Source organism: Haliotis rufescens, unplaced genomic scaffold (assembly GCF_023055435.1).
Source record: "Haliotis rufescens isolate VD_foot unplaced genomic scaffold, xgHalRufe1.0.p SCAF_23, whole genome shotgun sequence".
Classification (NCBI taxonomy): Eukaryota; Metazoa; Mollusca; class Gastropoda; order Lepetellida; family Haliotidae; genus Haliotis; species Haliotis rufescens.
The window spans coordinates 9,391,366-9,416,786 of NW_025963924.1; the positions used below are offsets into that span (position 1 = coordinate 9,391,366).

The following is a 25,421-nucleotide window of genomic DNA, read 5'->3' on the forward strand; positions in this document are numbered from 1 at the left end:
GTTGATTATTTTTCAAAGTAATTGAATTTGTAGTTGCTGAAACATATTTTTAAAGTGATCTCTGAAAGCTGGAAAGTATATATGTCCCAATATGTCTGTCCCTCTGTCTGTGAATGTCTGCCCATGTGTCTGTCATCATGCCTTCCTATCACCAGGGAGTATATGACAGATGGAATATCAATCCCTTATTCCATTCCCTCCTGTTTGTGGCATATACCAAGTAAGGTTTTATGTGATAGATGGTAGTATTGTTGTAAGTGTGATCAATACAGCTCAGACTTGTATCATGCACCATTGGCAACAGTCCCGACATGGAAGCTGGCCACAACGCTGTTGCCTACACAAACTGTGTTTTTGTAGCATATTTGTTTGGCCTCTTTTCAAAAAAGAACCAGAATCAATAACAAAGATTTAAGACCATGATCTCATGAAAGACCTATTTGGTGAATAAAAAGCAGAAATTAAAAAGTGAGGGTTTTTTAACGAGCGAAGGTTATTTGCTGATGTATCACACCAATGTGAAGATTTTGGGTTAGAATAGGTCTTCTGCAACCAATGCTTGTCGTAAGAGGCGACTAACAGGATCAGGTGGTCAGACTCGCTGACTTGGTTGATGCATGTCATCGTATCCTAATTTTGTGGATCGATGCTCATGATGTCAATCACTGGTTTGTCTGGTCCAGACTTGATTATTTACAGACAGCTGTCATATAGCTGGAATATTGCTGAGTGCGAACAAACAAACAAACAAACAAACAAACACACCAAGGTTGACCGACTAAGAATGTTTTTATTACTGAAAGCAGTTGACAGTATTGTTCTAAGGAAGAAAACAATTCACAAGAGTTTAAATTTATTCTTCATTTGTGACAAATTGTGTAGGCAGATCTTTAAACCAAGTATTGTAGCAAGACCTATATTTAAGTGCCGTTATTTCCTCAAGTATCCATGCATATCAGTTATTATATGCACACAAACACTTATTGTAGGTAAGGCCATTCCACTGATTATTAACCTGTATAATCAAGCATTATATTCAAAATGAATTCCCGGCCCCACTAATTTGGGTACTCAGGTCGGGCGGGAACTGAGTAGGACCCGGTGGTACCCACAGGACTACCCGGACCCATGGTTAGTCAAGTGATTTTATTGTTTAATTGCAAAAATTATCTAGAACTCTATGGTTACCCTATAAGTGACAAATCTTCACATTTTTCTCTGACTGTGCACCCATTCCTTCTGACTTTGTATGTTTGCATAAAGATAAAACTTCAGTCAACTTCAGTGTATGCCTGACCAGATCGGTTTATACGTGTATCTAAATACATTTTGACACAATTACGGTCAAACGTTTCCAAATCATACATTTTGCACCTTTCTCTTGAGACCTACAGCTGGTACCCGGTTAGGGTCGGGTAATAGTGGGGTTGGTACCCGGGTAGTAAATTTGAACTCGTCCCAGCCCTACTCACATTCATTTTCTAAGCTATGTGTTGAATATCAATTATCATATCATCGGTGATATCCATACTAATATTGGCATATTAATAGAGGTCATCACGCGAGTGTGTTTTGTGATGGCAAAGAGCCTGTATTAGGAATAAATATTGAATCAGGGAGCCTTGGATACAGGACATTTACCATCCCAAAGCACACAAGCTTGATAAACTCTTTATCATATTATGTAATTCTTACATGCTGTCATCCAAATAAGTATTTTCATCTCACAAATGGAATGTGCGCATTAATGTATTATGTCACATCATTAGTAATTAGTCAGTCAGACAGTGACAAGAGCTCATATACCGTATTCGACGTAATAAGCACCTAGGGCGCTCTCAAAATTAATAATAGGGGGCTCTTATTAGAATATTATTTTGGTGAAAAAAACAGAGTTGAAAGATATATTTTGTGGTTTATGCTGACAGCCTGACTTGTTTATGTACGACAGATATATTTTTTCAGGATTTCATTGCCCATAATTAAGGGTGCATATAACACACGTGTGCGTATTATATGCGAATAAATAAGTCTTGTGTACTCTGATCAATCACAAGGGGTGCTAATTGGGATTGTTCACTTGCCAGTATCTTGGCAAATGTCGCTGTGGGCGCTTATTAGAGCTGGGCGCTTATTACGTCGAATCCGGTAGTTCCAACTGAAACTGGTATTTTTAACAGTGGTGTAACTGCCATCCATTGCCTGCAGATAATATTTCAACTTTGTCAGTGATTGCCTTTCGTGGCAATCCATCGGCCCACCCGCTAGAGTAATTGCCCTTTATCAAAGGGAAGCTACTCTTTGAGATGTGATGGTTGTTTAGTGTCCGCCTGGCCTGTCATTATGTTTCGTAATGGGATAACGAAATGCAGTCAGACATCCCACACAGTGACAAAATAAAACAGGGTAAAATTTCGGCCAAATCCAACTGTTTTATTAATTCAGGGACAGACCCCAAGCCACAGAGGTCCACACGCATATGTGTGGGAATTGATATCCCAATTATTCTCACTAAGTATTTTCACAAATCATATCTCCAAAGTTGCCTATTCTTGTGAAAGACCACAGATACACCAGTGAGTGAGTGAGTGAGTGAGTGAGTGCCGCTTTTACCAATATCCAGCAGTATCACAGCAAGGACACCAGAAATGGGATTCACACATTGTACTCACGTGGGGAATCGAACGCGTGTCTTTCACGTGAATGCTTTAGCCACTAGGCTACCCCACCACCCTGCCACATTTGTTTGTAAAGAATGAAAGAAGTACCTACCCACTTATTTGTATTTGCATACTTTTCCATACATGACCCCCACGGATACCATATTCATCTGTTGGCTTTAACTTGCTGGGAAACTTTCCCATTATTTGTATAAATTATTTTATCAACTGTGGTAAGAATATAGGTCCCTAGCAACCTTTCTCATTGTAAGAGGCGACTAAATAGATCAAGTTGTCAGGCTCATTGACTTGGTTGATGCATGTCATTGTATCCCAGTTACATGAATCAATGCACATGATGTCAATCTATTGTCAGAAATATTGCTGAGTGTGGCGTTAAACAACAAACAAACAAACAAAAGCATGTTAGTTAACAGACATCTTCTGAATGATATCCAACATTATTTGTTATTCATTTTAATGATTGCACTCAGCAATATTTAATCTGTATGACTACGGCCTGTAAATAATCAAGTCTGGTTCAGAGAAATCAGTGATTGAGTAACCTCACTCTCTGTTGGTGTACAAAGACATACAATCAACCAAGCTTGACGACCACCTGATTCATTTAGCCCCCTCATACCAAAAAGCCTGAAAAACTCTGTTTACACCATCCACACTTACATTCCATGCACAAGAAGCTATGTATTCAATGCACAAGAAGCTATTTATTCCATGCACAAGAAACTATTTATTCCATGAACAAGAAGCTATTTATTCCATGAACAAGAAGCTATTTATTCCATGCACAAGAAACTATTTATTCCATGAACAAGAAGCTATTTATTCCATGAACAAGAAGCTATTTATTCCATGCACAAGACGCTATTTATTCCATGCACAAGAAGCAATTTATTCCATGCACAAGAAACTATTTATTCCATGCACAAGAAGCTATTTATTCCATGCACAAGAAACGATTTATTCCATGCACAAGTACCTATTTCCATGCACAAGAAACTATTTATTCCATTCACAAGAAGCTATTAATTCCATGCACAAGAAGCTATTAATTCCATGCACAAGAAACGATTTATTCCATGCTCAAGAAACTATCTATTCCATGCACAAGAAGCTATTACTTCCATGCACAAGAAACTATTTATTCCATGCACAAGAAGCTATTACTTCCATGCACAAGAAACTATTTATTCCATGCACAAGACGCTATTTATTCCATGCACAAGAAACCATTTATTCCATGCACAAGAAGCCAATCATTTCAATGCACAAGAAACTATTAATTCCATGCACAAGAAACAATGTATTCCATGCTCAAGAAACTATTTATTCCATGCACAAGAAGCTATTAATTCCATGCACAAGAAGCTATAAAAAGCTATTTATTCCATACACAAGAAGCTATTTATTCCATACACAAGAAACTATATATTCCATGCACAAGAAACTGTTTATTCCATGCACAAGAAACGATTTATTCCATGCTCAAGAAACTATCTATTCCATGCACAAGAAGCTATTACTTCCATGCACAAGAAACTATTTATTCCATGCACAAGAAACGATTTATTCCATGCACAAGTACCTATTTCCATGCACAAGAAACTATTTATTCCATTCACAAGAAGCTATTAATTCCATGCACAAGAAGCTATTAATTCCATGCACAAGAAACGATTTATTCCATGCTCAAGAAACTATCTATTCCATGCACAAGAAGCTATTACTTCCATGCACAAGAAACTATTTATTCCATGCACAAGAAGCTATTACTTCCATGCACAAGAAACTATTTATTCCATGCACAAGATGCTATTTATTCCATGCACAAGAAACTATTTATTCCATGCACAAGAAGCCAATCATTTCAATGCACAAGAAACTATTAATTCCATGCACAAGAAACAATGTATTCCATGCTCAAGAAACTATTTATTCCATGCTCAAGAAGCTATTAATTCCATGCACAAGAAGCTATTAATTCCATGCACAAGAAGCTATAAAAAGCTATTTATTCCATACACAAGAAGCTATTTATTCCATACACAAGAAACTATATATTCCATGCACAAGAAACTGTTTATTCCATGCATTAAAATGTATTGATTACATGGGATATGACAGAACAGCGGCGACGGTTCTTCAGATTTGAAGATGTCACATTCAATATTCCTGCTAATCCTTATAATGTTTCTGTTGGTATTTTTCAGGGTTCTAGAAGAAGCGCCAAGTTTGGTTTCCTGTTTGACATTGATGGGGTGATAGTTCGAGGAAAGAAGTTGTTGCCGTCAGCCAAGGAGACATTTTCAATATTAACAGACAACAATGGAGAGTTTCGAGTACCATGTCTCTTTGTCACAAATGCAGGCAATACTCTACGACAAAACAAAGCAAAACAGCTTTCTGACTGGTTGAATGTCAAGGTGAGATTATTTTCTTGTGGCAACCAAAGGCCAAACATACCTACCAAGGATGAACCATGATTCTACCAGCACTTATATTCTAAAATGTCTTAGTCATTGAAGTTTATTTTTTTAAATTTATTGTAAGTAGTCAGTCTAAGGTTCAGTGTGCCACTGTAAGTATTGTACAGCTCGTATATTTTTTTATTGATTTTGATTTTGGTTTACTAGAACAAGTAAATGCTAATCGTGTGTATTGTGCTGGATGTTTACAAGGGGTCCTCTCACTCGCCTGGCACCTATTGTTCTCTAGTTAAGATTCCAGGAACCTGGAATAATCCCGAAACAATGCAGGGTATAGTCCATTCCACATAACATAGTGTGATATACAGTCAGGTCTTGTTGATCTGACACTCGTTAATCTGACAGTCAGCTTCATCCGACACTAATGATTGAACGGATTAAATCAGTGCTATTTAGACCTATTAATCTGACAGTCTCGCACTCTGACTCCGACACACCTAATTTGCAAAGAATTACCGAAATCACTCATTGATCTATCTCGTTAATCAGATACAATGATCAGCGTACTCGGTGGTCATCTAATAAAACACAGTAAAGTTACAACACTTGTTTATATATATTCATTATTCTTTTATCGATAAATTCAAAGTCCATCCCACATTACGTACACTGAAAACATTACAACATTTGATCTTATATGTTACGTTTGTATTGAAATTTATTGACATACAACTATAAAATCATAACAATTTTTTGGACATTTATTTCATTTTCTACATATACATTACTACATTCGATATATATTAAATCATATTATTTCATCTTCCATAATGACTTTTGATGACGAGTTCCGTAACAGGTTAAAGTTGACACAGTGTCCATGTACTCCAGTAGCGACTTGGAACCGTCAACCAACTGACGATGAAAATGTCAAGAGCATGTTCCAGTTGTCTATACCACTTCTTCCTTGGTCTCATTGTGCCACTATCTTGTACAGACCCACGTTCAAGTACTGACCACCGCCACCGTTAAGAATAAACTTTATGTTAATTCGAGCATTTGCATGATGCAAAGGTTGTCCACTAAAAATTGCAATGTTTACAGGCATTTACTTTAACATCTGACAAAGATTATTTCGAATCATTACGTGACATAAAAAATAATATTTAGTACGAGTAATGAAACTAAACTACAGCTCACTTGACCCAATTAGTACAATGTTTTATCTGTGAACATCGCATACTCTGTACAAGGCCCTGTATACACATACAGACTATAACGCCATGTTCATCCTGGCAGTCCAGATAATCCCTTTTAATCCGTGCTGAGTGCCGGGTAGGTGAGGTAATCCTGTTTACTATCTCTACTGTGATGTGGGGCGGTCGGGTAGCCTAGTGGTTAAAGCGTTAGCTCGTCACGCCGAAGGCCCGGGTTCGATTCCTGACATGGGTACAATGTGTGAAGCCCATTTCTGGTGTCCCCTGCCGTGATATTGCTGGAATATTGCTAAAAGTGGCGTAAAACCGAACTCACTCACTCTACTGTGATGTATATATTTACTTCTGTCAGAGGTTTTGTTCTCGTGTTTGCAATGGCCATAGACTATTAAGAATGCAGTTGATCAATTATTATTTGAAAAGTTGACTGCAGCAATTCTTGTGACGTTTGCATTTGTAACTCTATATTTTTCCAATCAATAAAATTTAGAGTTGGCAGATGAATAAAAATAATATTAAACTATATTTAACTTTGTGCTGCAGGTGCATGAAGATCAAGTCGTCATGTCTCACAGCCCCCTGAAGATGTTCCGCCAGTTCCATGACAAGCATGTCCTGGTGTCCGGCCAGGGCCCTGTTCAGGAGATCGCTCGAGGTCTAGGTTTTACCCGCATCACCACCGTGGAAACATTACGCCACACCTTCACCAACCTCGACATGGTCGACCACAAGCGAAGAAAAGCTGCTGTATGTCATGTTCTTGTTCTCTCCAAACATCTCCAGCTTCTGTAACAGCTCTTGGGATGATGTATAATCACGAATTGTCTGTGGATGTGTCTTTTCTCCATCATAGTCTGTGGCCAGTTCTTTAACCAATCTTAGCGATACGATGATAGTAACTCTATGCTGAGTATGGGAGTTACAAACGTCTTTAGCCTCAAATTGCTTCGTGGAATGGCCTTGATATGAAATTATTATTTATTAGGATGTAATAAATTAATTACTAGATTTTCATGCTGCCTGGTGGTGTACCACACACTCCAATCCACTTCATTTTATTGTTTCTCACTATAGACAAAGACAATCGCTATGTGTGTTTCTGCTGTGATATTGCTGGAATATTGCCCAAAAGCTGTGTAAAACTATAATCACTCACTCACTGTTATCTAAAATCAATCTCATTAAAATCAGATCTTGGTTCTTGCTATCGCTCAACAAAAATCTGAGGACATCCCATTATGTGTCACAGCAGAATGATCTTTCCTCCACACTAAACAGAGCATCACTTGCGAGAATATGAAAGTGATTTCTGATCATGCAACCTCGAATTTACTTAACACGGGGTATTGTAAATCTTGAAATTAACGCAAGCGTGAATTAAATGCGAAAAATGCGAGTGGTCTTTTCTCGCATTATTAAACATCGCATTTATATCAACAATAAAACATTTTGGAGCAGAAATACCAACTTAGACATACGCTGAAAACAAATAACTGTGTATTCCACATTACTCTTTATTGAGCAGCACTTGTTACAAGTATATAAACAATGTCATTCAAACACTAATTACATCCTGTGAATTGTCACTGCTTGGGTCAAGACAAGAGTTCTACTCACTCATGTCATCACTGATCACACCTGCAAGTCCAGACAGACGCCACCCACGCACCACTGTTCTTTGTGACTGCGTCAAAGGCCGACACGAGCCAGCGCGCACGTATTGTTTTAGCTGAAGCACTCTACTCAGCGCTAATAAGCGGTGCTATTTGGTGTGTGATTGCATTAATGTAAGGTTGGATTGAGGTGAGGATTCTCCTGTAAACCTGACAGAGGATGTTTTCTTAAGATATAAATCCACTGATGCTTGAGAGGAGGGGGGTGTCGCATTCATAGAGAGTCGCAATTTGGCTGGGGGCAAGCGGTCGCATTTCTTTTGGAGATGCATTAATTTCATGATTTACAGTATTCCGAACGACAGCTATGAGCTACATGACTGAATCAATACAATCTAGGCCATCTATTAGCCATTCCAGAATGTTTTAATCCAGAATTTGTCAAAATATATTTCGAAGCGTAGCAGCCAGATTGAAACTAGTGTAGTAAAACTCGAAAAAGTTGCCTTCTGACTGGCTGAAGTCGACTTCCTGTCAGTCACTCCATTGTTTGGTCAAAGTTCACGAAAGGTCACTCTGACATGACCCGTAATGGGATGTCTTCAGATCTTTGTTCAGCGGTAGTGAGAATTAAGATCTTATTTTAATGAGATTGCTCTAAAATTGATATGTGCACAAGGTAGTATCCTGTTTAATGTTTTCTATTTTTCAAATTCCATCAACAATGTTAAAGAAAATGACACAATGACCAAAATTGTGATTTGGGCACATTTTCACACAACCAATTCTGACTCTTATCACAAATATACTGAAACGAGGCGAATCACAAGTATATGAGGCAGGACGATTTAGAGGGTGGCAGGTGTGAATGTGTGATCATCTAAGAATCAGATGATACTGGCTTACTGACGAACTTGGTTCAGAGACTGTTCATATCTTTCAGTAACTCACAACTGGAATTTCTAAGACAAGATTAAGCAGATGCAATTATCTGTTCAATAATTCCCTTGGGGAGTAAGCTAATAATGAAATCACAAAAACAGACTTGATGATCGTCAATAGGTTGGTTACTACAATCAAGCATAAACAGCTGTCGCCAAGTAGTATCAGTTGAGCAGATCGATCTGTGTCGACTGCTGGCTCTGCCAGGTGCCTGACTGTATCACCCACCACATATGTTACATTGGTGTATACATCGGGAAAAAGTAAACACTACTCAATCGATAGTTCCATACCCTATTCACTGTAAAATGCACATTGACAAAGAGGGCCACCTTTTAAAAGCATCCACAAGTTAAGTTTGTTTTCAGAGAATGGGCAGTAGTGATCACACTACAGCCAGTGAACCATTTCTTTCTTTCTTTCTTTTTTCATTCGTTCTTTCTTTCTTTCTTTCATTCGTTCGTTAGCAGCGACTAATTTTAGTTTGTAATAACCATAGTTTGTTATAAGCAAATATACAGCAAATGGCCAAAATAAGTTTTGTTATATCCGCCAATTCGTTATGAGCGTGTTTGTTATAAACGTTTACAGTATATTGTGTTTATCATTAAGAAAGGAAAGTAGGGAACACACACATTGGGATTTTGTTTATCTGTATTGGGCCCAGGTGGCCCAGTTGTCTCAGGTGCCACTATTCAATGTGCAATGTTGCGTTCCTTGGGCACACCAGATACCTGTGATTGTGGGTTCAAATCCCAGATTATGTGTCTAGTTTTGTCAGCACCATAAGTCCATATACATGCTCATTTGTTTCACTGAAGTGGTAAACGTCTAAGACCTGCATCACGTTTCGCTTTCCTCCCTCATTAAACTGGCACACCATAATATAACTGGAATACTGTTAAACCCAACTCACTCACTCACTCTTTTACTGTTAGTACTTGTGAACAATAAAATGATGTGTGCGTCGTGAGGTGGGCAGAGATGCACATCTAATAATTATTTTTTAATGGCCTAATTTGTTCATAACCAGTCTCAGATTGTTGAAGGTCCATGATCTAGGGTTAAACTGCAATGAGCATGGTTTCTGGATGATAATTCTTACAAAGATTAATGAATTCCCACCTAATGTAACTCCTTGTCTGCTCATATGAAAAATACAGTTTATATTAAAAGAAAATTGCTATATGCCAATGAAGATCCGGATATAGAATAGTATATCTTGTTTCAATAGGTGTACTGTCTGTGATGAATAAACTGAATCTTTTTTTTTGCAGCCCTGTGCTTTCGAGCAGTATTTTCCGAAGATTGATGGTATGTATAACTGGTACAGACGTAGGTGATCCCTCGTCGGTACTTTAGCTGATTGTATACACTAGTTTCCTCCATCAACCGTGACTACAAAATCATGTATAATTTGTATCCAGTTTACGTAAGTGACAAGTGGAGTTATGAAATTCATAAATAGGCAAATTATTCCTGTGATAAAAAAGCTAAACTTTTCATGACCCGCTTCCTGTATATTATGCTTCTAAATATTAGGCATGCGTTGTGACCGTAGCAACATGCAACAAAATGGCGGACGACTATGAAGTTGTCAAACATGTGTGGATGAAGTCTGATGTATGGGGTAATTTGTTTTCAGGTCCATAAGAAATTTTAGATGAAAGACATGTAACCATTTGTTCAATGTAGTCTGAGCCCTCATTGGTCTGAGAACAGTCAGCTTTCTCTCTTGCCGAAACCAATATCTGGATTTATTGGCTAAGGTGGTGAGGTGAAATGGGGTTTGTGAAATGCACGTGTGTGTGTGTGTGGCTGCTTGTACTAGACCGGACTGATGCCGATTTATAGTGCTAGCTCACTGAGATACCATGCCGCAGTTTAACATGAATAACCCACTCAGACACAGTATACTGACTCCGAGCCAACCAGTCCTTGTTTTAGCCCCTTAATGCCGAGCGCCAGACAGGGTAACAACAAGTACCATCTTTTAACATCTTTTGGTATGACGCGGCTGGGGATCGAACTCCGGGCGGACACTCTACCACTAGACCTCGGAGGCGGTCTATTGGCTAAGAAGCATCAATATGCAACACGGCTGCTTGTGAGTGAGAGAGTTTGTAATTTAACAACTCACTCCGCGATAGTCTAGCTTTATGACTGCGGTCTGTAAATAATTGAGTCGGGACCAGACAGTCCAGTGATTGTATCATGATCATCAATCTACCAAATGGGAAACGGTGACATGCATCAACCAAGTCAGCGAGTCTGACCACCCGACCCCGTTAGTCGCCTCTTATGACAAGCATAGTCGCCATTTACAGCAATCATGGGTTGCTGAAGGCCTTCTCTAACCCGGATCTTCACGGGTCATAGGTCACAATATGTTCTGGAGGAACATGTATACAAATATGTGAAGTATTGATGATGAAGGGGATTGGTGCATCACACATTGTGACACACTCAATGTTTACTTTAGATGGTTCTGTCACATACGGAGAGTAGAAACCTGTACTGATCCCCTGAATGCAATCAGGGTTTTAGTAAAGGTGATTAAAAAAAGGACAAGGCCCTTTTTGGCCAACAGAAAATAATCAAAAGCTTTAGAAATTGTTATCTCTTGTCTTTATATAAATGAGAAGACTGTATGAACATACGATAGAGAACTCAGGTGTCTCACACAGAGTTAGATTTTCTCTTGAAGATGGAAAACTCTGCCTTTTTTAGCCATTTATGATACATTGAACACACAATGCTAGGGCTGGGATGGGTAACTCGGGAACTCGGGTCGGGTGGGTACTGAGTAGGACCCGGGTACCCACAGGACTACCCGGACCCGTGGTTAGTTACGTGATATATTGTTTAATCATAAAAAATATCCATAACTCTATGGTTACACTACAAGTCTCTAATGTTCGCATTTCTTTCAGCCTAAGCACCATTGCTTCTGACCTTTATAGGTTTGAATAAAAATAACACTTCAGTCAACTTCAGTGTATGCATGACCAGATCGTTTTATACATATACTTAAATACATTTTACCAGGGCTACACTCAAACTATTTCCAATCGGACATTTTGTACCAAACTCTTGAGCCCTGTAGCGGGTACCCGGGTAGGGTCGGGTAATAGCGATGTGGGTACCCGGGTAGTCAATTTGGACTCGTTCCAGCACTACACAATGCCATAAAGAAAGTGCCCATATGTAACAAATGTTATATTTGGGATAACTCTTTCTTAGTAAAGTACAGATTCTAGTACTTTTTGGGGTTGACTTCCATCCAGGATTTGAACCCACACTGCCAGAGTGAGGCATCTAATCGCCAGCACACAAAGTCAGTGATCTAACCCACTCAGCCACCGAGGCTTCCACAAAATTAAAGTCTGACAACTGGTAGTCTAGATCACGTACTTTGTGTACCCCTCAGGGACTACCAGGGACAAAAAAAGTACTTGAATCTGTACTTTACTAAGAATGCATTAATATAACATTTTTTACATTTATGATACTTGTTTATGTCAGAAGTCCAAAACTTGCCACAAAGATGGAATAAAACTAGGTCTGTTTATTGTTATACCACTACAGTAAACTACGGTTATAACGAACTCAAAGGGACTACTAATTTTAGTTCGTTATAACCGTAATTCGTTATAAGCATATATACAGCATAACTACAGCAAGTAGTCGGGACTAAAAAGTTAGTTCATTATATCCGTCAGTTCGTTATAAGCGTGTTCGTTATAACCGTAGTTTACTGTATTTCAAATTTGTCCCAGCTTATGAAATTTAACATTACCAGTCCAAAAAGACCCTTATCAACCTCAATTAAAAAAAAAGCTTAATCAATGTGAAATAAATAATCAACACCATGTACAATTCATGACTGTCGTCCCATGCCTCGACGTCAATCAGTACAGAATCATCGTGTTTGATGTCAATAATGTTATTCTGTGTTTCCAGCTGTGATATTGTTTGGAGAACCGGTGAGGTGGGAAACGAACCTGCAAATCATCATTGACGTGTTATTGACCAATGGTAAGCCAGGACACACCCAGAAGGAAACTCTGTACCCCCACCTACCCGTCCTGGCCTGCAACATGGACCTACTGTGGATGGCCGAGGCGCCTAACCCCAGGTGTGTACACTCAAAGTCAACAATCTCATTACCCCGTGAAGATCCAGGTAGAGTTGGTCTTCAGCAACCCATGCTGGTTGTAAGAGGCAACTAACGGGATCAGGTGGTCATGCAGGCTTGCAGAATGGTTGATACATGTCATCATATCCCAATTATGTAGACTCATTTTTTATTTATTTAAAAATTAACTGTACTGGCGCTTAATTGAACATTAAAAAAATACTTCTACATGGTTTATTTTTTAAAATATAATTTCATTTAGAACATTTAAAAATTATAATATATTTTGCATGTCCCATCTGGGTATCTTAGACACCTTAATATCTTTGAAAATCAAAGAATTTGGGTTTTTTGCCACAAATTTATAACTTTTAATTTATTTTCATACTAAATTACCCGTCCACAGAATACTTATTACAAACTGTTGCAGGAATGAGTGATGGTTAAATAGACCTAATCAAATTTAACAACAGTTACATAAAAAACAAACTCAGTATGCTTTCTTTTGCCCCAAGTTCATATAGACAGTCCGTCCAGGCATCTGACAGAAAGCTATCCCACATTATTAGGACATTGTTTGACTTAAGGAATGGAAATAGAAATTGCTAATGGAAAAAATGACACTCTCAGGAGAAACTCTTGTGTGCCTAGCCGGATATACACAAACACCCTACACTAAGTCAATTCAGAGTCCATTGCCCCACCGTAGGCTGAGTGGCCTGTTCATCTGCACTCAATCCAGGTCAGAGGTGAAAGGTGAAACATCAGACATGAAGGTCAAAGTGTGGGAGGAAGATGTGTGTCTGGTTGTGGGAGGTAGTTGTTTTCATACATGCCAGTGCAGTCTTTAGTCAGGAATATCCGTGCTGTGGAAATAGCCTGCAAATATTTAAGGAATGGTGGTTTCCATAGTCTCTGTATATTGAACGAATATTTTTCCTCCTGAGATAATATAGGTTTGGGATTGATTCTGCAGCATTTACTAATTATGAGACCCGTGAAGATAGGGGTAGAATAGGTCTTCAGTAACCCATGCTTGCTGTAAAAGGCAATATGCTTGTCGTAAGAGGCGACTAACGGGATCGGGTGGTCAGGCTCGCTGACTTGGTTGATGCATGTCATCGATCCCAATTTCGTGGATTAATGCTCATGATATTAATCACTGGATTGTCTGGTTCAGACTTGATTATTTACAGACCACCGTCATATAGCTGGAATATTGCTGAGTGCGGCGTTAAACAACCAACAAACCAACTAATTATGATACACTTATTTATTATCTTTATCCTATTAAAATAACACTGAAACACCAGTAGTAACCTTTGACATGAAACTAGCTGCAATCAGAATAGCAACCTTAGTCCTGCACCATGACTGTGGAATTTTAATTTTTAGGTATTTGTTTTATTAAAAGCCTAGGCAAGTCTAGATCAAACTAACCAAGTCTAATTTGCTTGATTCCACATCTGAAAACAGCAGAAGAGGAAAGACAATATCTCAGTCTGTCCGAATCATAAGCCCTGTTTATGATACCACCATCCTCATCAACAACCAACATCACCATCACCACCCTAATCAACAACCACCATCACCACCACCATCACCACCACCACCATCACCACCACCACCCTCATCAACAACCACCATCACCACCACCACCCTCATCAACAACCACCATCACCACCACCATCACCACCACCACCATCACCACCACCACCCTCATCAACAACCACCATCACCACCACCACCCTCATCAACAACCACCATCACCACCACCACCATCACCACCACCACCACCACCACCACCACCCTCATCAACAACCACCACCACCACCACCCTCATCAACAACCACCATCATCAACAACCAACATCACCACCACCACCCTCATCAACAACCACCCTCATCAACAACCACCATCACCACCACCACCCTCATCAACAACCACCATCACCACCACCACCCTCATCAACAACCACCATCACCACCACCATCACCACCACCACCATCACCACCACCACCCTCATCAACAACCACCATCACCACCACCACCCTCATCAACAACCACCATCACCACCACCATCACCACCACCACCATCACCACCACCACCCTCATCAACAACCACCATCACCACCACCACCCTCATCAACAACCACCATCACCACCACCACCCTCATCAACAACCACCATCACCACCACCACCCTAATCAACAACCACCATCACCACCACCATCACCACCACCACCATCACCACCACCACCCTCATCAACAACCACCATCACCACCACCACCCTCATCAACAACCACCATCACCACCACCATCACCACCACCACCATCACCACCACCACCCTCATCAACAACCACCATCACCACCACCACCCTCATCAACAACCACCATCACCACCACCACCATCACCACCACCACCACCACCACCACCACCCTCATCAACAACCACCACCACCACCACCCTCATCAACAACCACCATCATCAACAACCAACATCACCACCACCACCCTCATCAACAACCACCCTCATCAACAACCACCATCACCACCACCACCCTCATCAACAACCACCATCACCACCACCACCCTCATCAACAACCACCATCACCACCACCATCACCACCACCACCATCACCACCACCACCCTCATCAACAACCACCATCACCACCACCACCCTCATCAACAACCACCATCACCACCACCACCATCACCACCACCACCACCACCACCACCACCCTCATCAACAACCACCACCACCACCACCCTCATCAACAACCACCATCATCAACAACCAACATCACCACCACCACCCTCATCAACAACCACCCTCATCAACAACCACCATCACCACCACCATCACCACCACCACCCTCATCAACAACCACCACCACCACCACCCTCATCAACAACCACCACCACCACCACCACCCTCATCAACAACCACCATCATCAACAACCAACATCACCACCACCACCCTCATCAACAACCACCACCACCACCACCCTCATCAACAACCACCACCACCACCACCACCCTCATCAACAACCACCATCATCACCACCACCACCACCACCACCATCATCAACAACCAACATCACCACCACCACCCTCATCAACAACCACCACCACCACCACCACCCTCATCAACAACCACCCTCATCAACAACCACCACCACCCTCATCAACAACCAACATCACCACCACCACCCTCATCAACAACCACCCTCATCAACAACCACCATCACCACCACCATCACCACCACCACCCTCATCAACAACCACCATCACCACCACCATCACCACCACCACCCTCATCAACAACCACCACCACCACCACCACCCTCATCAACAACCACCCTCATCAACAACCAACATCACCACCACCCTCATCAACAACCACCACCACCACCACCCTCATCAACAACCACCACCACCACCACCACCACCACCCTCATCAACAACCACCACCACCACCACCACCCTCATCAACAACCACCATCACCACCACCACCATTCTCATCAACAACCACCATCACCATCACCACCACCACCACCACCCTCATCAACAACCACCACCACCACCACCACCACCCTCATCAACAACCACCATCATCAACAACCAACATCACCACCACCACCCTCATCAACAACCACCACCACCACCACCACCCTCATCAACAACCACCACCACCACCACCACCCTCATCAACAACCACCACCACCACCACCACCCTCATCAACAACCACCACCACCACCACCACCCTCATCAACAACCACCACCACCACCACCACCATTCTCATCAACAACCACCATCACCACCACCCTCACCACGACCATCCTCATCAACAACAACCATCACCACCACCATCATCACCACCACCACCCTCATCAACAACCACCATCACCCTCATCAACAACAACAACCTCATCAACAACCACTATCACCACCATCACCACCCTCATCAACAACCACTATCACCACCACCATCACCACCACCATCACCACCACCCTCATCAACACCAACCTCATCAACAACCACCACCACCACCACCACCTCCATCCTCATCAACAACCACCACCACCACCACCACCACCATCATCATCAGTAGCTTATAGGATGTTCTTGAAGTATTTGGTAGACCCGGGTTTGATTCCCCAGAAGAGTTTAATGTGTGAAGCTCACTTTTGGTGTTCCCCGCCGCGATATTGCTGGAATATTGCTGAAAGTGTCATAAAACCATACTCACTCACTCACTCACCTGAAGAATGTTTATATATACTTGAGTATATTTAACTCCACTCGCTAAAGTCTTTCCCCCTGAACCTTAAGACTCATTGTGTCCCATGTCCTACTTCCCTGTGTCATATAAACACACAATGGACACCGAAACAGTGTGATGTGTAAACTGATGGGAGTTGTCTGATGGACACATATTCTGGTGGTGTCACCAGAGGTCACTGTGACCCAGTCCGGAGGTCACAGCAACCCAGTGTCACACAGGGTACATGAATAATGTCTGTAGTTTTCCATACACCTGTCAGTTAATAAACCAATAAACTTGTCAAGCGTCCTGGTTTCAAAACTTATATTTGATTTCCTCCTGCTCATATCAAATGTATATCATAATGTATTTATACATACTGAACAAAAGAGGTTAGGGATTATGAATTCTGTTTGGGATATTTTTAGGAAATTGTGTTTTCAGTCTTCACTACAAAAATATATCCCCTAAAATATAAATGATCCCAAACTTTTTTTCAGTATATATGTCTCATCCTTAATCTTTGTGTTAATGTGATGGTAAATCCACCAGTAAAGTGTAATTACCGATGATATGAATCTCAGGCTAAGCTAATTATCTAGTCTTTGATCTCTCACTCAGTTTTAGCAATAATTTCACCCTTAATTTTAGCTTTAATCTCACCTTCAACCTTATCTCAAATCTCACCTTCAGCCTCAAAGATACAGCCAAGTCTTGACCCAAGTTTAATGATGTCACCTTCAATCTCAATGATATTTGCATTCCTTATAACTCTCACACTCAAAATGCCTGCTACTTTTCAGATTTGGACATGGATGTTTCCTGCACTGCCTAGAAAGTTTATACCAGGTGAGTGAAAGTTTAAACCAGTTGAGTGAAAGTTTAAACCAGTTGTGTGAAAGTTTAACCAGGTGAGTGAAAGTTTATACCAGGTGAGTGAAAGTTTAACCAGGTGAGTGAAGGTTTATACCAAGTGAGTGAAAATTTATACCAGGTGAGTGAAAGTTTAAACCAGGTGAGTGAAACTTTAAACCAATTGAGTGAAAGTTTAACCAGGTGAGTGAAGGTTTATACCAAGTGAGTGAAAATTTATACAAGGTGAGTGAAAGTTTAAACCAGGTGAGTGAAACTTTAAACCAATTGAGTGAAAGTTTAACCAGGTGAGTGAAGGTTTATACCAAGTGAGTGAAAATTTATACAAGGTGAGTGAAAGTTTAAACCAGGTGAGTGAAAGTTTAAAACAATTGAGTGAAAGTTTAACCAGGTTAGTGAAAGTTTAAACCAATTGAGTGAAAGTTTAACCAGGTGAGTGAAAGTTTATAACAAGTGAGTGAAAATTTATACCAGGTGAGCGAATGTTTATACCAGGTGAGTTAAACATGTTCCTTTGCCCAGTCATTGTGATGACCCACATGTGACTAGACTATGCCTGCTGACTGAGGGATGACGCTGGGAGACTTATCAAACACTATCAATACTTCCATCTGCACTGTCATGTCTTGTTGATACTTGACATAATGTTTGGGAATTTGAAAATGTAGGATATGATAGATTCCTTTGTATCATTTCTAACCAACATGCTGATAAGGCCTTTGCAACAATTGTAATTAACGTTCTTTAATTGCAAGGTGATGTAAATATTTGATAAACAGTGTTCCCTCGCTATTGCACCCTATTGGTAACAGCGCACGGTAACACAAGGCTCCCACGATTTACTTACATTTGCAATAAACTCAAATTTTCCTGATACATTTAGTCAATTTCTCAGAGAGAAAAAGATCATAATATTCATAGAAAGTACTTAAATGTGGAAGTGAAAGTGATGAAATTACACGACCTCTTTGGGTAATAAAATACCAGCTAAGGCTGGGACGAGTCCAAATTTACCCACCTGGTACCCACTGCAGGTCTCAAGAGTTGGGAACAAAATGTCTGATTGGGAATTGTTTTATCGCAGCCCTTGACAAAACTATTTAGATTCTTGTATCAAACGATCAATACACTGAAGTTGACTGAAGTTTTATCTTTACTCAAACATATACCAGCCAAAAGGAATGTGTGCATCGTCAGAAAGAAATGCGAACATTAGCGACTTGTAGTGTAACCACTGAGCTATAGTGAGCTTTTGTCATCAAACAATATATCACATGACTAACCACGGGTCCGGGTAGTCCTGTGCGTACCCAGGTCCTACTCAGTACCCACCCGACCCGAGTACACAAGTTACCCGTTCCAGCCCTAAACTCAAGTTTTACACAGACATGATGTTTTTACCCATCACAAAAGACAATACCAGCTAATCACCGCAAGCACACACTACCGGAAAAACCAGTCATATGTATATATATTTGCATATCATCTCAGTAAACTGGGCTCTGTCCCTTCATCCTGAAATTTGAAAAAATGTGCAGATGTCTAACTTCACTTGCTTCAGTAGAAGTATGAGCATTGAAACCGTTTTAGTTGATTATTGAAGTGAGAACTCTGATTATCAATGAATGTTCAGAGCAATAACTACAACTATTGAAGGGTGAAATTGTTGTTTGAGAAAAAAGGCTGTTTAATGTCGACACAAAAACACTGTCAACAACAACACAGAACAGTTGAAAATGAAGCTAGACTATCTTGACCCAGACTGTATGATGTGAAACATGGCAGCATGTGGCTGTGTTCACAGTGAAGTTAAGCAACATCGGTTGTGGAGAGTAGTTGGATGGGTGACCGTGTTCGGCAGCTTGATTCTTGAGCGTATCTAGGGCTTCGGTCCTGCCCCACACTGAAGCATATGTAGCACATCTGGTGTTGCCATGGCCGACTTTGTTTAAAATGTACCTAAGGCACAGCAATTCGCTATGATCATGGGTTTGAGGTGAGATTTTTGCACTTATATAATGACGTGCATGCACGTGTGTGTGGCTGCCTGTACTAGTCCGGACTGATGCCGATTTATAGTGCTAGCCCACTGAGATACCATGCCACAGTTTAACATGAATACCCCACTCAGACACAGTATATTGACTCCAAGCCGACCAGTCCTTGTTTTAGCCCCTTAATGCCGAGCGCCAGACAGGGTAACAACAAGTACCACCTTTTAACGTCTTTTGGTATGACCCGGCCGGGGATTGAACCCCGGACCTAACACTCTATGGGTAAACGCTCTACCACTAGACCACAGAGGCGGTCTGATCATGGGTTTGAATCCTGGTGTGCCCCAATTTAGTTTCAAGGTTTGTCAGCACCATACCCGTGCTCATGGGTTTCACCAAAGTGGTAAATGTCTGCATCACTTCAGGCTTTCCTCCCACATTAAGCTGACACGCTGTGATGTAACTGGAATACTGTTAAAAGCGGCATTAAACCCAACTCACTCACTCACTCACTCACTCACTCACTCACTCACTCAGGGCAAAATAGGCCCTGTTCCAACTCTCTGTTATATAATGCTTCGGTGCTTGGATATGTAGGATGCAAACATGTTGAATGATATCAGTGACTTATTTCCAGAGAACCCACAGCATGTTACACATATATCTTGCTAGCACGATCCATCAGTGAGTCATGAACAGTTTTATGTGTAAGACTAGTTAAAGTTGATAGACCTTCACTAATATATTCATATTTTATCCAGAACATGTCTGTTTTGAATATAAGTTTTCTAATTTGCATTATCAATTTGTCATTTTTTGGCATACTCATTTCAGAAAGGCTGACAAGAATATTAATATATTTGTTTTCTTTTATTTAATTAAGCACACCCCAATTTTGTGGTTGATACAAACTGAGTTGTGTCCGCCATATGCTCACTGCATGTTCTGGACACTTCATACTAAAAATATGCCTCACATAAGTACTGTAAGAAACTTGTGTGTATATCTCCATGGAGATCTTGTAAATACCCCTGTAGAGATCGTTAGTATGTGACTAATGATACCCCTACATACCCTGTATGTACATGAAGGATCCCTATATCTACCCCTTGGGAATCTCATACATATACATTGGGGAGCTCCTGTATATACACTAGGGAGCTCCTGTATATACACTGAGGAGCTCCTGTATATACATTGGGGAGCTCCTGTATATACACTAGGGAGCTCCTGTATATACATTGGGGAGCTCCTGTATATGCATTGGGCAGCTCCTGTTTATACACTAGGGAGCTCCTGTATATACATTGGGCAGCTCCTGTTTATACACTAGGGAGCTCCTGTATATACACTGAGGAGCTCCTGTATATGCACTGGGGAGCTCCTGTATATACACTAGGGAGCTCCTGTATATGCACTGGGGAGCTCCTGTATATACATTGGGGAGCTCCTGTATATACATTGGGCAGCTCCTGTATATACATTGGGGAGCTCCTGTATATACATTGGGGAGCTCCTGTATATACATTGGGCAGCTCCTGTATAAACATTGGGGAGCTCCTGTATATGCACTGGGGAGCTCCTGTATATACATTGGGGAGCTCCTGTATATACACTGAGGAGCTCCTGTATATGCACTGGGGAGCTCCTGTATATACATTTGGGAGCTCCTATATATACACTGGGGAGCTCCTGTATATACACTGGGGAGCTCCTGTATATACACTGGGGAGCTCCTGTATATACATTGGGGAGCTCCTGTATATACATTGGGGAGCTCCTGTATAAACATTGGGGAGCTCCTGTATATACACTGGGGAGCTCCTGTATATACATTGGGGAGCTCCTGTATAAACATTGGGGAGCTCCTGTATATACACTGGGGAGCTCCTGTATAAACATTGGGGAGCTCCTGTATATACACTGGGGAGCTCCTGTATAAACATTGGGGAGCTCCTGTATATACACTGGGGAGCTCCTGTATATACACTGGGGAGCTCCTGTATATACATTGGGGAGCTCCTGTATATACACTGGGGAGCTCCTGTATATACATTGGGGAGCTCCTGTATATACACTGGGGAGCTCCTGTATATACATTGGGGAGCTCCTGTATATACACTGGGGAGCTCCTGTACATACATTGGGGAGCTCCTGTATATACACTGGGGAGCTCCTGTATATACACTGGGGAGCTCCTGTATATACATTTGGGAGCCCCTGTATATACACTGGGGAGCTCCTGGAGATCCTGTATATACATTGGGGAGCTCCTGTATATACACTACAACAATGTGTTGTTTACAAACAGGATGTTGATTTCGTTACGCAATTTTGATAGGATTATGCATAGAGTCAGGAATTCTAGCCTCGTTCAGCAAAATTGGAAAACTGGATTTGATAGTCAGTTAACTCCCTTGCCTTGGGAAGTTGATGTTATTAAAATTCAACACATCATTTTTTGCTGTTTTAATAAATAAAAAGTAAAACAGATAAGAAGCCAAATAGTTAGTTTGTCAAATAATAGGTAGCAGTGACCTGACGCAGCCTCCTCATCAAAGCTATAGCCTGATTAGAACCAGATAATTACTATGGTTACATGTCAGAACACAAGAGGTGACAGTGACTTATAACATAAAGTGGACCGTAATACTTTAAAAATCATTAAGAGAGGACACGTTTCAACTGGTCATGGTGGTCGTGACAAAATGTTGAAAGCAGTGACTAAATATGCTTATCTCTCTGCATTGAATGTCAGAAGAAGTTTTAATGAATCACAACGAAGGTCATAGTTGTTAAACCCAAGGACTTCGGATCTCAAGGCCATCCAGTCTTCACATCCAAATAGATCCAAATTGAAATGGGGAGATTGAATTAAGGAGTCTAATTCATTTCAGTCAATCTGTCGAAAATCCAGGCGATATACAATATACATTGACTGAATATTTCAGTCAATAAGTACATTTTGTGCCTGATGGAATCGGTCAGTATACATATTGCCTTATTACAGACATTGACTGTAACATATATATATATTCAAACTGAGGAGCTCCTATAAATATCTATCAAGGACCACACTTTTTATATCAAGGATCTCATTTTTACATCGAGCAGTTCCCTATATGCAGACTAAGAACTCCTAAAATATAACCCTGAGATACCTTTACGGAATTTCACATCGATCAGCGCACTAATGCAACATTAAATCCATCAACTCTATTATCAGGAAACATTAGCCCGCTAATTAACAAAAAATGACTATGTATATTTAATTGGAGCACCTTTAGAATGCAGTACCACAACTTCTTGTGAGGACGATCTCTGCCGTAGGTCACATGTCTCAAAGACAGGCAACCAGTTTTTGAGAGAATCTGTCGGACGGGAACTCACGACCTACGGATTGTTAGCCTGACAGCAAACCAACCGAGCTACGTCCACACTGTGAAACTAAATACAAATTTACCTAGTCATGCCTACTCCGATATGGAACTGAACAAAAAGGGTCAAATAGGTGACGGACACTTACGAAGGCTACGGGTAGGCATGGTGTCTCGTGACTTTAGTCTACAGACACTAACGAGTGATCCCGATGCCATTTGACACACTCGTCCCACTCTGTAATTTACAAGATACCAAGTGGTGAGGAATGAGCCGATATGGCGAGAAATGAAAACGACTCATGGAGAACTCGCGGGTACGCATGAATGACATGGAATTTAATCATTCGTCGGGTGATTTTTGTGACAGAAAAGTGTGGTAGAGAATACTGCAAGGATAATGTGGATAATTGTAAGGAACAAGGGAGGCATAAGCATGGCTAGTGACGACAAAAGGGTGAGTTCACTTTTGAATCAGTACTGAATACATCTAGCGGGTGAAAGTGGCTTGTGTCAATGTTCCAGGACAGTTTACAGTAGCCAAAATATTCGACACTAAACCATTTCACCCTGCTTTCTCGACAATTTTGTGTGAAGAATATTAGGAGCAGCTATAGAATCAATGCTTTACTAGCCACTAAACGGGTACCTAACCCTAATGATGGTAAAGCGTGATTGATCGTAAAGGGTGATTGATCGTAAAGGGCGATTGATCGTAAAGGGTGATTGATCTTAAAGGGTGGTTGATCGTAAAGGCGATCCAAGGGCTAAGGATAGTGTTCAGTGCAACCTACACTAAAACCGGCGACATTAGGATGTGTTCAGCACCAATATAATATTACCTAATAAACTGCATTCCTGTGCATAATAATAAAAATTAATGAATCGAAAAAATGCATGTATGTTAGATTTCATTTAACATAGTTTTGGCAACTTGAATTACAAAAAAACGAAAAAAAATATATTGAAAATAAAAGTGCTTTCGTAAACTAGCTCTTGCTATAAAATGCGCTGTCGCGGCTATATTCAGTAAACAAATATTCAAAATTCTCAACATCGCTGGCCGTATGCAGTGACATTGCGTGTGGAGATGATAGATCACTGGGAGGAGCTTATGCACACTCGATGACCCCAGACGTCTCAGGGAATTTTTCGCCGGTGTGACTGGCAACAAAATACTAAGAATTACGTCATAGGGTATTGTCACGTGTTTGAAAAGTTTGTGGTACTGTATTCTAAAGGTATGCCCATTTAATTTTTCTAATTACAGAAAATCACCGGGCGTGAGTTGAAATACACAGCTTTAGTTGGCAAGCCGAGCGAGATCACATATCACCATGCCGACTACCTCCTCAGTCAACAGTCTCGCCTGCTGGGGCTAGAGGGAATCAGCACCATATACTGTATAGGGTAGGTCAACTTTACATCACAGATTATACTGTACAGGGTAGGTCGACTTTACATCACAGACTGTATACTGTATAGGGTAGGTCGACTTTACATCACAGACTATATACTGTTTAGGGTAGGTCGACTTTACATCACAGACTATATACTGTATAGGGTAGGTCGACTTTACATCACAGACTGTATGCTGTATAGGGTAGGTCGACTTTACATCACAGACTATATACTGTATAGGGTAGGTCGACTTTACATCACAGACTATATACTGTGTAGGGTAGGTTGATCTACATCACAGACTGTATACTGTATAGGGTAGGTAGACTTTACATCACAGACTATATACTGTATAGAGTAGGTCGACTTTACATCACAGACTATATACTGTATAGAGTAGGTCGACTTTACATCACAGACTATATACTGTATAGGGTAGGTCGACTTTACATCAGACTATATACTGTATAGGGTAGGTCAACTT

General features: G+C 40.8%; 1 protein-coding gene across 3 annotated transcripts in view; it reads left to right on the plus strand.

Annotated features, from left to right (window-relative positions):
* Positions 1–25,421, plus strand: part of LOC124123537 (haloacid dehalogenase-like hydrolase domain-containing 5) — a 58,920-nt gene that overhangs the window by 24,665 nt on the left and 8,834 nt on the right. For all 3 annotated transcript variants that reach the window (XR_007222773.1, XM_048401763.1, XM_048401764.1), the window contains exons 2-7: positions 4,892–5,104; positions 6,868–7,071; positions 10,157–10,193; positions 12,843–13,017; positions 18,096–18,141; positions 24,807–24,946. Coding sequence is in view for 2 of the 3 variants with exons in the window: in XM_048401763.1 (XP_048257720.1) it covers positions 4,892–5,104; positions 6,868–7,071; positions 10,157–10,193; positions 12,843–13,017; positions 18,096–18,141; positions 24,807–24,946 (815 nt within the window). In the remaining variant the exon portion in view is untranslated. The remainder of the gene's footprint in view (positions 1–4,891; positions 5,105–6,867; positions 7,072–10,156; positions 10,194–12,842; positions 13,018–18,095; positions 18,142–24,806; positions 24,947–25,421) is intronic.